Source organism: Halichoeres trimaculatus, unplaced genomic scaffold (genome assembly GCF_033239565.1).
Source record: "Halichoeres trimaculatus isolate MK-OKI-2021-1 unplaced genomic scaffold, fHalTri1.1 fHalTri1_scaffold_23, whole genome shotgun sequence".
In the NCBI taxonomy this organism is placed as follows: domain Eukaryota; kingdom Metazoa; phylum Chordata; class Actinopteri; order Labriformes; family Labridae; genus Halichoeres; species Halichoeres trimaculatus.
Window position 1 is genome coordinate 9550701 of NW_027437201.1, and position 16839 is coordinate 9567539.

Consider the following 16839-nt stretch of genomic DNA (forward strand, 5'->3'; position numbering starts at 1 on the left):
CCCGCTCTAAAACTAATTAAAACTAAACTGTAATGGAAAATAAAATGTCAAAACTAACTAAAACTAAACTATATTGACAAATCCAAAACTATTATAACCTTGCTTAAGGCTGGACGTTTCACCACTCCTTTTGGTTTTTTTTCCCTACAGGCTAAAAGGATTGCCAAACTCCGCTCATTTCACAAAGACAGGGCACCCAACAATTACAAGTGTGAAGTGACAACATAAAACAATTTTATGTTTACCGATTTACAAAATCATAATAATGAAAAATAAAAATATTTCAAAGAAAAGTTTAGGATGGGCCTGTTGAAAAGTGGTGAGCGTAGGACCGTTGGACCCATCCATACTGCACCCCTGGCTGAGAGTGATTTCTTTCTCTCCGAAATGAGTCATGCTTGTTTTTATGTTTATTTTGTACTTTCTGTGAGGTAAATTTTGGCCCAGTTCTCTTGTAATTCAGGGCAGATAGAGAACACCACACATCTGGTGTGAGTTTCATTGTGTGTTTGGCCAAGTCATCCGTGTGAATGTTATCCTCTGTCATTTCTCTGCAGGATCAGAGGTGTCACAGTTGATATGGAGCACATTAATCTCCTGCCAGCTTGGCAGAGTGGCTCTCCAACAATGAACCTGCCCCCCAAAGTCTGGACCAATGTTGTGACCTGTGTGAGGAGATCATGGGAACATTCCTCGAGCCCAGCTATGAAGCTGTTGAACCAGTCAGATGGTAAACCAGCTGAAATCCCTAAAATATATCCTCCTGAGCCCCCTGTCTGTGGTGTGAGATGGGGTCTCTGTGGTGGATGAAGACAGATCCGTGGGCCGTGGCTGCTGTCCAGGCCGGCTGGGCTGGAGGTCAAAGAAGGAGTGGTTGTTGTGGTTATTTTGGGCGAGTATATCAGCAAGCATCCCCTCCTGAACAGAGTGCTCGAGAGTGACATGGCAAGTGTTGAATACTGGGGGGAATGAACACACACACACACACAGGGACACACACTCATGCCCCTTCTCACCCTCCGACACAGCATTCCAGTGTGAGCAGATGAAAGCCAGCCTCCCCCTGTCTCCTCATGGGTGGAGAGATTTGTCGTGGTCACAGAGAGGAGCGGGAGACTGAAGGCTCACTCATTGATTCTCGCAGGGTGAGGAGCTGAGGAGAGGCTGAGAAACTCTCTCTTATACACACACGCCACAGGCTGTGAGCAGGAAGCAGGGATGGTAGCAGAGGAGATTGTGGTCTCTCTGTCAGGTGGAGGTCCATGGGGCTTCAGACTGCAGGGAGGAGTAGAGCAGCAAAAACCTCTACAGGTGGCCAAGGTAAAGTGGATCCTTTGCATGCGTGTGTGTGTGTGTGTGTGTGTGTGTTGCGTGTGCACATGTGCTTGTGCGCGTGAGAGAGAGTGTTTGTGGTGAGTTACTGCCAAGGTGGTAACATGAGCAGATGGGTTTAATAGAGCCTGCAGCTGTAAACTGCGGTCCATCTGAGGCTTCAGTGGTCAGTCTTCAGGTTTGCTGTGTTTGTAACCTGAGAGTTAGTTTGAAACTCTACAGCCGAGGAAAAATCTGAATCACTGAATCATTAAATCAGAATCATTGAAAGCTGAATTCCACAGGCCTTGTATGTACTCTTAGCACTGTTCGATAACTTGAAAAACACCTGTCACAGCTGTTGTCACATGCAATGATTTTGTGATAACTTAACCTAAAATACTCTTTTTGTTAGAATTTCAAGTTTTCTTGTTTTGCAGAATATACAGGATGTCTGAGAAGCTGTTGCCAAAAATAACACAACTTTAATTTTTCTAATGCTTCTGCGCAGTTTCTACCTGATTTAATGTTTTCCATATCTGCACTACAGTTCTGAGAAGATGAAGAAATATCAAAAAACTAAAAAAAAGAGCTTCCCACAAATAAAAGTTAGACGTTAATGCCAGAATAGTAACAACTTGAATCATAGTGTGTTGTTTTGTCACTACAAAGAAGATATCTGTAGAGAAAAGATAAATCAAAAGACAGTTTTATCTTTAAGGAGGACCTGATGGGCCATCATTAAAATAGGATGCAGAATTCTAAAGTTGTATGTCCTCATGTAGGGATATTTTAAATCGTTGATTAGCAAATATTTTCCTGATGATCCAATTAGCTAATTTATCCATGTGGTGCCTAAAATGGGCTTGAAGCTCCTGTGAGGAGTTTTTAGCCTGTTATATAACTGACTGAAATGATCAGTAATACCTATTTATGACCCACAAAAGTAAACAAGAGCATCAGCAATAAGACTGACTGTCTGCAGCATAATTTTGAAGGACTAAAAATAGATCCAAGGGGTGGAAGGCATCATACCAGATGAAAAAATGGCTTTTAAAAAAAAAAAATGTTCTTACAGCAAATATTCTACTTTAATATTCCAGTTAAAAGTTGAAGGAATAGATATTTTTCTTTAGGAAACACACAGAAACAGAACAAAATCGTTAAAACGATGAAAAGTATCACTTTGTCCACAGGGGGGCGGTAAACAGGAGGGTTGTCACAGGAACTTCAAAAAGTCATTATTAAAAGAAGGAGAGTAACAGCACCATAGACTGTACAAATAATGGACGTCCGCTTGCTCGGCTTGAAGTGAGGTCTCCACAAAAACTGTTACCCCTGGTGGCTGGCTGCAGTATAGGTTAAAAAATCCAGCTTTCCAGCCATTTCCGATGTGCTGTGGTCAAACTTTAAAAAATGAATACACCTCGTTGAAATGTTTCTCACGCCCGATTGTTGTGGTGATTTGAAGATATTTGAAGATATCATTTGGCTGTCTTGTATTCAAGTCCTCATTTTTCTGAAAAGTTTCGTTTTCACTAGTTATACAAGGTTAAAAACAAGGTTTACGTTTTACATTCAACAATGGTTGACAGATGCTGTTCTTGTGTTTTTTTGTGGGTTGTAAAATATGTCGGGAGATGGAGTCAGGGAGTGACAAGACTCTCAAAAGAAAAAATGATTATTATTATTTTTGTCACCCAGCTCCACTCAGATTCTCCCAGAATCCCTCATCGTCTCTACTGCGCAGACTCTGGCTGCAAACTGCTACAATGGCTGCGCCTGTGACAGGTGTATTTTGGCTTCAAAACCGTACAATGATAAGTGGCGTCGCCACGCTGTCCACTCTATATACAGTCTATGAACAGCACTAACAATTTTACAATTATAATATAAGATTCAAAAGAGTTTTTTAAATGTGGAGTGTGTCTAGTAATAACATAAGTGACAATTTGAAACCTGTTTGGTAAAATTGAAAACCAGAACACATCTTAATAAGCACACTTCAACCCTAAAATCCAGTTCGTTTGGCCAGTGTGGCTACAAGAGTGCTGCACTTCAGCATGATTCACTGCTTTGGTACGCTTCAAAAAATTGTTGTCTTAAGTTTCATAACTGCATGCTGACATTAAATAACAAAGTATAAGATAAATGTTTGCTACAATATGAAGACTACACTACTAAACCAGAGAAGGGCACAATTAGGTGCATCCATTGTGAGAACACACAGATGATGCCAAATGAACTTGTTTCAGATCTGTCATCATCTCATTTATCTTAAGACAAAATAATCTGCTTCATTCCAGAAATATTCTAATCTCTTAAGTTTGGTTTCTCCGTGAGGCTTTTTTTGTGTCCGTGTTTAAATTTGTTGACAGTCCAGAATGTTCTCTCTAATAAGAAAATCTATTCTGGAGGTGAGGAACGCGACCTCCCTCACGCTGACGGTACAGAGTTGGCCGGTCACTCAGAAGCTGTCATAACCTCTGATAAAAGTGGGGTGGTGGAGCGATTCTGGCACCCAAAGGCATCTCTTCATCCGGGGTTTTAAAGTCGATAAGGTCACCTTAATTCAGAGTTTGATCAGTGTGTGCTTCCTCTTGTTGTTGGAGGTGTTGGTGACCTGTTGTTTGTGTGTGTGTGTGTGTGTGTGTGTGTGTGTGTATGTATGTGTGCCTGTGTGTGTGTGTGTTGTTGGGCATACCTCAGATAAGCCCTGTTAGGATGGGAGCACAAACTGTAGGATCAGAATAGCTCATTTAAGAGGAGCTGGAAGCAGGGCATGGAAAAAGAAGGCCTGTTGTCACACAAAGAAACACACAACCACACACACTTGCACAGGTTTCTGTCCCACGTTGACGTATTTCAGAGAACCGTAAGACATATTTTTTTACATTTCTGATCACAGTTGCGCCGGCCTTTCTTTGTCGTCTGGGAATGTGGCCGCTTTTTTTCAGCGTGGTTTTATTTTGGGTTTGAGGGGAGCAAATGGTGAATGGCAGGAATCCCCCCCATGTCCAGACCAGTGATGCAGCTGTTCAGACCTCCTTCATGCGTGCTGTACATATGTGTGTGTACAATGCCATGTGTTTGACAGTACAGTGAGGATAGATCCTTCCTGCACGTGTTTATGAGCCACCACATGTAGATTATTGGGTCAAGAGCTACTGATAAAAACAAAAACTGTGTCTACTTTAGAGTCCGAGTAGGTGTAGGAACACTTTCCCTTCCTCTTAACATAGTTTGCTGATAAGATGTGTATGTGTGTGTCTGTGTGAGTCCATGTCTTCTTTTAGAGGAAACAGTAATCTGGTTTGCAGGAATACCACCCATCTTTCAGATAAAGTCCCCTCCTCCCTGATGGACATACCTCCTGAAAGGTTCTATGGCATCATCTCTGAGCGACCTCCAGCAACAGCTGCATGACCTCATGGGTTATTCTCATACAGGGAGCCGGATGGCTAACATTAGAGGCTGGACTGCTGCTAAACAGAGCTATACTCCTTAACCCGGCTAATATAGATCAAGACCTTAAGCTGCTGATTTAGACATTTTGGCACTCTTTATGTCATTAATCTTTTTACTTTTAGTTATTATTTTTATAAGATTTAAGAATGGTTTAGCCCTTTGAGACCCACCAAACTGAGTCTGCTAGAGCATATCTTTACATTTTTAAATGCTGTGATGTCTTTTTTTTTTTTTTGCATAAAACTTTTGCTGTGCATCACTACAACACTTATATTCCAAACATTAATAAAATGCTGGGCGTAGATGGCCCAGTGGTTTAGGTCACGCCCAATGAGGTTTGCCCTCGAGTGGGTGGCCCTGGCAGCCTGCAGCCTCCAGTTAAGGCATGAAAAGCCAAAAAAATAACTTAAAAAAGATTTCAATAAAATTTACAGACTTATGACTGGATAAACTAATAAATGCCAAAAATGTGCAACAAATTATATATATATATATATATATATATATATATATATATATATATATATATATATATATATATATATGTATATATATATATATATATATATATATATATATATATATATATATATATATATATATATATATATTTGTGTTTGTATGTGTATGGTGTGTGTTGCACAAGATCTTCTGAATACAGAACTATCATGGCTCTATCCCTCAAAAATGTAAATTAAAAAAAATCATGATGACGTGTAAAAGCGAGGTGAACAGCGGTGGTTTGGATCATAATATTTTAGCTGTTTATACTTCATACTATATTTCTACAAACAGTTTAGTGGATGAAAACAGCACGTTAAGTTTGAAACAGAATATAAAAAGTGTAACACCCCAAATTTATATGCATAAAGAAAGATTGATTCATATTATTTGGTTTCAAATCTACAGCCAGTTCAAACTTAATACGCAAATAATGAAGCCAGTGTTAGCTGTGTTCCATAGGGTTGATAAATACAACCAAAAAATATTCATATTGGATCAACAATTAAGTTTTAAACTTGATGACTGGATCCCAATCAAATAAATAAATTAATAGATGCAAGAACTAAAATAGACATAAAATTTAACAATTAAAGCAGACCTTAAAGCTCCTGCGAGGTGCTTTTTAAAAAAAAATCTGTGATTCAAACTGAAATCAAATGTGATGCTTCTTTGCAACAACAACAACAAAAAGCAAATAAGACCATCAGCGAGTATACTGATCATTTCTGTTAAAAAAAATAATGTAATGCCTGAAACCCTTGTCACAGGGTAGGCGCCAAAATGATTAACTAAACAATGGTCTTCAAAATTTTGTGTCCGAAACGGATATTTATCTATTTTATTCAATAATGACTGACTACTTTTTCAAAGGCAAACCTCCCTCTCCTCACCTATAACCTGGAGACAAATCAGGTGATAGTGGATGCTAAATATGGACTCTGCTTCAGCTTTAGCTGTATTAATTTCTTTCTAACCTTTCCTGTCTGCAGGTGCGCAGGCGCAGCAAAGCGTGCAGAGCTGGACTAAAGGAGCACGACGAGCTGGTTTCCATTGGAGATCATTTATGTGCTGATCTCAGTCATGCCCAGGCCATGAGCCTCATAGATACACAGAGCGCCACGCTCAACCTGAGGGTCAAAAGGTCAGAGGATAGATTCACACATTCTACATCACACTCTTTGATCTTTGAGTTCATGTTTTTGTGAAACTCTGTGTTTCCAGAGCCCCTCCTGGTTTCCACTCGACATCATCTCGCTCCTCCACGAGGGTCCTGTCTCCCACCTCCAACAGATCCTCCATCCTCTCCCCCACAGGGATCCCCAGCGGCATCACTTCCCCTCCTGACAGCGAGGCTTACTATGGGGAGACAGACAGTGACGCAGACACACAGTCGCACTCACACCGCCGCCAACGCCGCACACCTCCTCATGCACGGTCACCTGCGCGATATGACAACCAGGAAGAGGAGGAGACGTCAGAGATGAGCGGGTAAAGGATGAAGACTTCTTTTTATTCACAGCCATCTGAAGTTTTTCCACAGAAGTAATCCACACATATCTGTTTCCTCTCAGCTACGAGAGCGCCACAGATGCCGGGCTCTCCCTGCAGAGCCAGTGGGATGGTCAAACTCTCCTCGGAGTCCCTCGCAGAGAGCTTATCTACCAGCCCCCCCAGACTGACTGGACCACTCCGGCTCACACTCCACACACTCTGACCCCTCACTCACTCACACCCACTCCTGACCAGGGGCTAACAGAGGCAGAGGGAGAGGGGGACAGCGGCTTCCAGGAGACTGGGGGCTTCATCGGGATGACCTGCCCGCCACTTGTGTCTCCTGAGAGGGCTAAGGAGGCTCTGATGCTGGGCTCCAGTAAACAGCTGGTGCCCATGGTGGGACCACAGATGACCCCTCTGAGTGACGAGCTCTCCACTACATATATGGATAAAGCCCGACAAGCCAGTGAGTACATCTTCATACAAGACAGCAGACTCTAAAAGAAAGAAAACAGCTCCTGAAACTAAAGCCAGAGTTCACTCAGAGCTTGTTGTTTCACTAAACCTTTAAAGAAGTCTGGCTTTGCAGCCCTTCTATAGTCTGATAGTTGGATCTGAACTTAAAAGTAAAGTTTGAGGACAGTTCATCAGCTTCTATTGAGAAACAGGAATCAAAGTTCTCTAATTTCTTATAGTGATGCAACTATTTCAGTCTTTACTGCAGAGTTTTTCATTTCCATTTAAATTCCAAAGACTCGCTCAGTGTCCCCAAAGTCAACTGCTGCAGTTTGTGGGGAAGTGTTTGAGCATGAATCAGCAACAAGACTGCCCTCTAGTGGTGCTTTCCTGTAACTGAAGCATCCGGTTACATTTCCAGGCTGCTGGTGAAGGGGTGACATATACCAGATACCCACAGAGATATTCCACCTCCTCCTCCTCCTCTTCTGTCTCTGCTGTCAGTATTCTGAGCATTTGCCTCACGCTCTGTATTTATAGGCATCGAAGCTTCTGATTGACAGTCTCAGCATGAATTCAAGCCGTAGGCCGCACAGCTGAATATGCAGTGAATGAGTGTGTGGTTGAATTGGTTTGCGTGGATCTTTAATGTGGGGTTTTAAACGTGCAGAAGTTGCTAACATTTAGCTGAGCAGAAGGGGGAAACAAGACACAATGCGTATGTGAAGTATCTTAATATAAGTGAAAATAATCCTCTTCATTTTTTCCCCTTTTTATAAAGTTAGAAAAAAGCTTTTTATATTTAATACCACAGATTACCCGTTCACAGAGGCAGAAATAACAAACAGCCGTGTTTGTCTACGGTAGATTCTGGGGGACAGAGAGAGGATAAAAGTAGTTTCTAGTATGAGCCCTGAAATCTACCTGGAATTCAGGCAGAGAGGAAGAAAGGGGGATTGTTCTTTTAACAGTGGAAGAAAAAGACAGCGATTGTTGTTTCTGTTTTTGTTGTTGTTGAAGAAGAAGAAGAGAGGGTGTATTTTTGTTGTTTTCCACGAGAGAATCAGTATTGAGAGTATTTTATGATGGAGAATCACGAACATGAGTGTAAATCCATCACATTTTGGGCCAAAAAGATCAGGAAGAAATGAAGTGAAACCGTGACAGACAACGACTAAAAGGAGAGTAATCATCGGTGTCAAGTTTTCAAGCTGGGACTCATCATTGAAAAGTTTTGGTCTGAAGGACAACGCTGGAGTTGGCTGTTTTCTGCTCCACAGGTAAAGGTGCAATGTACTGTTGTATAATGTTTACATAGCTATGCTTGCTGGCATTAAACTTCAAGGAGCAACATCTGGTTTAGAAAAATGAAGCCGATGAGAGAGTGTGAAAAGTTGCTGTTCATCGAGAATCCGCATGAGGCTGGCTGCAGAAAGACCGGAAACCATGTAAACACCAAGTTAAAGAAAACAAACCTTTGCAGCACATAAAAGCCTATTTACAGTCTGGTTTAAAAAACGACTTGGGTTTGAAACAATAATTTCGCCATTGGCACACACTTTATAGGTGGTGATTTTTTTTTTCTAACTCAGTGTTTAAAAAGATAACAGAACCATCTGATTGTCCAATCAGAGTCACAGCTCAGTTCTCATGACTGACAGGGACTGTATAGCTGATAGACAGGAAGCTTACGTCATATCCAATACAGCTGCGTCCTTCGAATGGCTTCATTTCAATGTCTCAGGAACAGACGGGTGACTTCCTTAAGACTACATATATTTGATATAGCCTATGATTAAACTGTATTGTTTATTGCTCATTGTAGAGTCTAACAAACTTTCTATGTTTAACATTAGGGTTAAAGTTATGAAATGGAGCAGAAAAATTCAGAAGTCAGGATCAGAAATATTTGAGGCTAAAAAATGTTTTTGAGGTCAAAGTTCAAAAATTGATAACAAACCGGTTTTAATCCAGATCCTGATCCTGCCATAAAAAAATCCCAACATAGTTTTCTCATACTGCCCCCTAATGGAGAACATTTTCCTTGATCAAAAGCAGAGTTTGCTGATGTTTACGCAGAAGGTAACACTGCAACTCCTCCCTAACTTTCAGGGTTTGATCTTTTTTATTCATTTGGTATCAATAGACACCTGAGGGGCAGGTGAGGTTTGATTTCATCAGTCTGAGGCCCTGTCCACACGCAGCGGGTAAATCAGCAAGGGAGTGCGGCTTGAGGCATGCCAAACCCATAATGGGCAGTATTTTCCAGACGTAAAACCTGTGTCAGCCAACCAGAATTCATCTGTGACCTTTAAGAACTGAAAACTTCATTTACTGGTTTTCCAAAATCTTCACTTTGGCCGGAGTTTTAAGAAAGCATTGTTTGTGGTGACATAAAACTGCGGTTTTGTGTGGACGACAGGCGTAAACATATAAAAATATAAGCGTTTTCCTAAATACCCTACGTGTGGACATGGCCTGTGATGATGGCACAAGGATTTCTGAGCACACTGATTTTTACAGAAAAACTTTCAGGGTTTGATCTTCTTTATTCAATTTAGAGGTCACAAAAAGAATACTTTCTCAATACTCACCTTCCCTTTTGAGATCATTTGGTTCCATCAACCTTCTCTCATTGGTTCTTTGAGGTAACAATGGTCACAGCTGATCTAGTGAGATAGTTATGCTCTGAGTGAGCTGGGAGTCACTAATGAGACATCTGTCCTTTGGTACTTAGAACCACTGACGGGACAGCTTTGCCATAGGACCAATGTCGACTGGGGCATTCAGGGAGCTGCCCTTTCTCATGTTACATACACACACATACACACACATACACAAACTCACACAACAGGCATAACCTTTGACTTTGGATGTGGGATTGTTAGCTTTGTTGCTGTAGAGATGTGGCGGGCATATGTGTCTGTTTGTGCCTTTTTGTGTGTGTATGCGTGCGCGCGTGTGTGTGTGTGTGTGTGTGTGTGTATGTATGTGTGTAGTGGATGTGAGGTGTTAGTTGTCAGCAGAGAACATCACATCAGTGATGAGTTATGATCAGGCTTTCCTTTAATCTATAATTGGCTTTATGAATTCACACACACACACACACAAACACACACACACACACACACACACACACACACACACACACACACACACACACACACACACACACACACACACACACACAAACTCAATAACACTGTCGTCTAAATATCTCCCGGTGAGGGCTCTTCCGTCCTTGTGTGTGTGTGTGTGTGTGTGTGTGTGTGTGTGTGTGTGTGTGTGTGTGTGTGTGTGTGTGTGTGAAACAGAGAGCAGACAGGTGTTTGATGGCCGTCACACAGACAGGAATAGTGAGTTGACATCATGTGTTGCTTCGAGTTGCTGGACGCAGACAAAGGTCTTTACATGGGTGTGCTCTGAGGGACGAGCTGGAAGACAGAGACCAAACAGTAACCATTCAGAGCAGAAGTGGACAGGGTGTGTGTGGGAGGGTCTGAGGGAGTTTAAGGACACAAACACACTCACAGTTGTGAGATGAGGGACCTCACATCTCCTTCAGGATCTGATGTAGGTGGACGTACAATCCCACAAACGGTGTACGCAGGTAAGAGCTGAGAAGTCTGTTTAATAGAAGTGCTTAAATTGCCAACAGGGGTGTTCTCATCTGCTTTAAATGGAGTGTTGTTTTGTCTTTGAGTGGGTTACTTGATTTTTATTTCAGTTTAACTTTGTCGCCTCAGGGAAAGATTACTGTTGTTGCGGACGACTTGATCGCCATGATCGAAGATCCTGAGTTTGAATAGCTTCGTAGGGCAGACACAGTAATTAAGAAATGAGTCCATTCTGTTTTACTTGTTCTATGTTTTTAGGCTTTGTTGCTTACTAGGTCAGGAGTACAAAGCTGGAAAACTGTGAAGTCTTGGGAACGTTGTTGTCCATGAAGTTGACATAAACAAATTTTTCAAAGACATGCAAGCTGATGTGATCTCTTGACTTTTCTTCCTATGACCAATAATTATGCTCACGTTCGTCAATAAAAGTGGGTTGCCTCTAAAGCTTTGAGGTAATACACAGGAAGACTTAAAAAGGTGAAGGCTAGCAAAGATTTTCCAGGGAAGCCAGCTCATATCATTTGTTTGGAAGTCTTGAGCCATTCTCGTCAGCCTTCTTTGAAAGATTGTCGTAAGGAGATACGCCAGACCTATTTGTTGCACTTTTTGAGTAGTCCTTGAAGTTTTTTCACTCTTAGTCAGACAGTGTGACGTCTTAGCCTTTCACAACATTTAGCCTTATTGAACTGGAAAACCAATAAACCACCATCACACAGAAAACAGGCAGAAAGTGTGATGTCTACCCCACACAACTTTGTGTTTAGCATCAGTTCATTACCAAATACTTCAAATCTAAAGACATTTTCACCAACCAGAGGTCTCATACTTTTTTTTAGCGCTGGTGAGCAAACATTAGCATGCAAACATTCCAAACCCACTGAATTAATATCAACTAGATACCACGCCAGATATGAGGCCAGAATACCTCTTCATTGGGAACTGACATATTTTGCAGGTGGGGAAAGGTATTTACAGGTGAAGCTGTGAGACTGACTTCAAACCCCTTCCGCTAACCAAAATGTAATTTACCAGCAAATGTCATCAATCCCTGAGGATGGTTGGTCGGGTTAAGGCAGACACTCACAGCTATAAAGAGTTTAGCATCTCTTGTGCTCTTTTCTTACAGTTGTTATTTTACTTTGCTAATCAGATAAGAATACTGCCAGAGCTAGTATTTTTAAACAGAGCTGCCAATCTCTGAAAATCACAAAGTTCATCAAAACTAAACTTCCCAGGTTAAAATAAGGACCTATACTGCAAACTCAAAAAGTTCTGGTTTCTTGCTAAATGTTGTTCTGCCTATTGTTGTTTACAGTCCAAAAGCAGGATGTGCTAGCATGTAGCTCACTGCGCCACGCTGCAAAAACACAGCTCTACTGTGTCAGTGGCAGACCCTTTGTTATCAGATCTTGTGGAGGGGCAGTGTCAAGCTTACGTTGTAAATATCTGAACTTTGATGCCAAAATATGAAGCTTGATGATGTGATTTTCTTTCTTGGTAAGTTAATGTATGAAGGATACTTTATATATAGACCATGGATGTGTACCGCATGAGCAGAGGCTGCATCACTCTATAGTTATGTAGTTATGATATTCATCTGAGGTGAGCCAGGACACTAAAAAGACTTAAATAGCCTTGGACTTAGCCGAGGTCCCCGTGTGCATGTGCTAGCTTGCGTATGTGTACACACACAGGCTCAGAAAGGAGATGAACTGTGCTCTAACCTTCCAGGAGAAAGTGAGTCGACTCTAAAGCAGAAATTCTTTACTGTTAATCCACAACACAAACGTTTGTCAGCGCTTATACATATCGCCATTGTGTTGTTGGCCGTCCTGCTGTTGTCTCTGATGATGATACCAGGTCTCTCTTGTGTCCTCTCCTTCAACACATTCACGTCTGTATCCCTGTCTTGTCTTTTTGTCTTGCAGAGTTGCAGCGTGGAGAGAGCGTGGTGGAGAAACAGGTGAAAGAAGCTCGTACCAAATGCCGCTCCATCGCCTCTTTGCTGACTGATGCTCCCAACCCCAACTCAAAAGGGGTGCTTATGTTCAAGAAACGCCGGCAAAGGGCAAAGAAATACACGCTGACCTGCTTTGGCAAAGCTGAGGGAGACAAAGGAGGGGATACAGAGGGAGAGACAGGTGGGGAGACAGAGGAAGAAGGAGGAAGTTCAATCCTAAGTGGCTCAGAAGTTGATGAAGAAGGATTCTCTGCATCTTTCGACCCAACCTGGGATTCTGGTTATCTAGACCTGCTGGACAGGAGGAGCTCTGCCTGCCCATCAACCACACCAACTACTCCGACAACACCTACAGCCAATCCTGGCTTGGGGTTGGATATCTCAGCCTATCAGACTCCAGGACTTATAAACCCAGTCAATCAAAGCCCAGGGTTGGAGGTATCTGGATTCGGGAGCTTGGCTTTGCAGGGCTCAGTACTGGAGAGCGGCATCACAAAGCAGCCAATCAGTAACCAGTCTTCACCAATGTCTCCACCAGCTGTTGCTCTGACCAATGGGGGGTCTGTAGCTGTTAGTCGGGCTAGTGTTGTTCTGAGTCCCCCTGCTCAGATGCACTTTCCAAGCCAGAGTGGGCAACATGTCAACCCCAATCCTACACCAACTCTTAGTGCCAGCCCAATGGCTGACTCAGATCCGAACCTGAATGCCAACTTCAGTCCTGCTTCAGGTGTTCTGAACAGGACTGCACGCCCCTTCGCTCCAGGCTCTACTCCTTCCCGTCCGACTGTAACCTCCGTGATGTTCCGCCCTCCACAACCTAAACCAACAGCCCTGACCATGGCTGCAAAACCTGTGTCTGCTGTCTCCATGATGACTATCCAGCCCTCTCGCCAACCATCAGTGCCAGATCCGAGGAGAGCGGTGTCAAGCACCTCCCTTAACATCCCTCCAAGAAGCATCAATGGCAACACTACTCCGTCTGTGACATCTCCTCCTTCCTCTTTGTCTTCTGCACCGTTTTCCCAGCCTGCAACAAATCCACCACCATTTTCTCCTCAGCCAGCGGTGTACGCTTCCCACTCCACCCCCTTCTCTCCTTCAGCTCAAAGCACCCCAGTCTATCCAACACCTGCTCAACCCTTCTCCCATCAACCTTCTATGCCCCATCCCTCTCATCCGTCTCCTTCTTATCCCCCTCCCCCGTCCTACATTGCTGCCTCATCTATCTCTCCACCACAACCCCCTGATCTGTCTCATGCTTCCTTCCAAACCCAGCCAATCCCATCTCCTCCTGCTCCTACCCATCCTGATACAGCTCCATCAGTGCACCCCTACATCAACACAACAGGTGCAATGACTTCTGGTCCCTATGCTGCCATGGCAGCTGCACCACCCCCACAAGCTCCTGTGGCTGATTTACTGGGGACACGAGAGCAGCGCATTTCAGTCCCCGCCGCTCGCACTGGTATCCTGCATGATGCCCGACGTCGAAGTAATAAGAAGCCAATGTTCTGTGCAGTCCAGAACAAAGATGTTTCTCCAAACCCTGACTTAATGTCAATGGTCCAGAACATGGATGACCGATTTACGAGAACCCAAGGTGTTGAATCTGGAGCTGCAACATGCGGAGAGACTGGACATGAATCAGGGCCTGAAGAGGACTGGCTGAGGCTTGGAGCGGAGGCTTGCAACTTTTTGCAAGCTCAAAAGGGACCAAGACCACCTCCTGTAGCTCCAAAACCTCAGGCACCTCCTCAGGTGCCACAGCTTGGAGGTAAAGGGGGTCAGCTGTTTGCCCGCAGACAGAACAGGATGGAACGGTATGTTGTAGAGCGAGCCCCTTCTGTTGCAGCAGCACCTTACTCCCCAGCTCAGACAAGAGAGTCTTCACCCACACCTTCTCTTCCCGCTACTTGGAAATACTCATCCAACATCCGTGCTCCTCCACCAATCAGCTACAACCCCCTACTCTCTCCCTCTTGTCCTCTGAAAGCCCAAAAGAAGGTAGATGTGGCAAAGTCTGGGAAAGCTGGGTCAAAAGCAAAGAAAGGTGCCAAATCTGTCGACATCATGAACCACCAACCATACCAGCTCAACTCCTCTCTGTTCAGCTATGGGGGCGGAGTTCCCCAGGATTCCCCCAATTATCGGCAGCAGCAAGGAAGTACGAATGGGCCTCAGAAGACAGCACGGGTGTATGAGGTAAAGCGCTTCTCCACACCGCCGCCAACAAGCACAGGGCCAGCCCTCAAAGTTATTGTTCCTCGGTCAGCTACAACACTTGGAGAGCCTCTGTGGCGCTCTGATGTCACATCTCCTCCACCGCAAGCCCCCTACCAACCCTTCCAACCTCAACCTCAACCTCAGCCCCAACTTTACCCACCTCAACCCCAACCCTTCCAAACTCAATCCCAACCTTCCCAACCTCAGTGGGCCAACTCCCCTATGTCCCCTCCACCTCCTCCTGCTCCTGCAGCTCCACTCCCACAGCTTCCCTCCTTTTCATCAACTCCTGCCCCAAATCCACCCCAGATTCCTACTTTCTCCCACCTTCAGCCCTCCAACAGTGCACAGGCCACCAGGCAGTTTAAAAGTGCCCCAGATCTCAGTCCCATGAGCCCTACTGGTTCCTCTCAGTCTGCCTCCAACAGCACTCTGCTGTCCAGGGTCCCAAGGCCCAGGTTCAGCACTTCCAACCTGGGTCTGCAGCCTTGTGTCTGGCGCCCTGGATCCACTGCACACTGAACTTTAGTCTCTGAACTTTTTAAAACCATGGCTCCGTGGGAACATTGAAGAATGTTTTCTATGCGTTTTTAGTTTAGTTTTGTCTTTGAGCAGGGCTGCTGCTTTGTTTTTATCACATGACTTGTTTGGATCACTCACCTATGTAGCACATTTCAACACTTCTGTTTGATGTTGCTGACTCTGTTATCTGATAAAATCTGTAATATTTTAAGGGAACACTGCAAAGGAATTGTAGAAAAGTACCAAAGAAAAGTTTAAAAAAATGTGCTGAATGACAGCTAGAAAGGATACGTTGAAGGAAACGGATATAAAATGTTGTAAAATTGCACTGGTTGATGAAGAACATGGAAAGAAGAACCGAGGATGTGAAGACAAGACTGCTGAAAGAGAGGTGTGGTCATCAGTGACTGAAAGGCACTGATAAAGTAACATTAAAGACACAGTAACATATGAGTTGGAGTAATGCAAATTGTAATATCAAATTATGTAAACACCTTTAGTGCATTTTGACACCCAGATCTATGGTTATGGAAAGTTGCATTCAAGCTCTTCTGCTCTTCTGCTAATATTATTGTTCATGGTGCCATCTTTTTCTTGTGTTCAGTTTAAGGTATGGCGTATTAGCATTTAAAGACTATCGCTTATAGGGTGCCAATGTGATAACCAAAGGAAAAGCTAACCAATTAGCCTAAAACAGTCACAGTGAAGATTAGTCAGCAAACTGTCAAATGTTACTCTAAGCTAGGAGTTTATCATTTGGCTTTCTCTTTACCACTACCATGAACAGCTATCATAACTAGCAGTGGTTAACAATGGTGGCTTTTTTTCACTGGCTGAACATATAACAGCATCAAGAGGTCGCTTCAGCATTTCTACATTTCCTTGTGTCGAATGTAAACTAGGTAGCAGAAATATGATAATAGTTGCTGTTGTCAGAACTTGGCTAGTTTTGTGATGGGTTTACTTTTAACTGTTACACCTATGGCATTGCGTAATATAGAAGTATGACATGGTTTTATTGGCATATAGCCACTTTTTTAGCTAATTTTAGCAAAGAAGTGGATACATGCTAACAGCTATTATCAAAGTTTGGCCTATAACCTCCAAACACTTTTATTGAGTTACTTTTATGGTGTCATATAGCATTATGACATGATTTTGTTAGCATTTAGTCACTTCCTAGCTGTTTCTAACATTTAGTAGGAGATGCTAACATTAGCTTTTGTCAAAAAGTAGCTTATTGTTGAGATGTTTAAAGTCGAACAAGTGTCCGGATTTTACTAA

The 16839-nt window shown here is 43.1% G+C and overlaps 1 protein-coding gene across 1 annotated transcript; it reads left to right on the top strand.

The window, feature by feature from the left end:
* Positions 1-1218: 1218 nt before the first annotated feature.
* LOC141785263 (synaptopodin 2-like protein) lies at positions 1219-15775 on the top strand. The gene is made up of 5 exons (XM_074663456.1): positions 1219-1320; positions 6273-6424; positions 6505-6771; positions 6855-7243; positions 12779-15775. The coding sequence occupies exons 1-5, from the start codon at positions 1219-1221 to the stop codon at positions 15553-15555; spliced, it is 3687 nt and encodes a 1228-aa protein (XP_074519557.1). The 3' UTR covers positions 15556-15775.
* The last annotated feature ends 1064 nt before the right edge of the window (positions 15776-16839 follow it).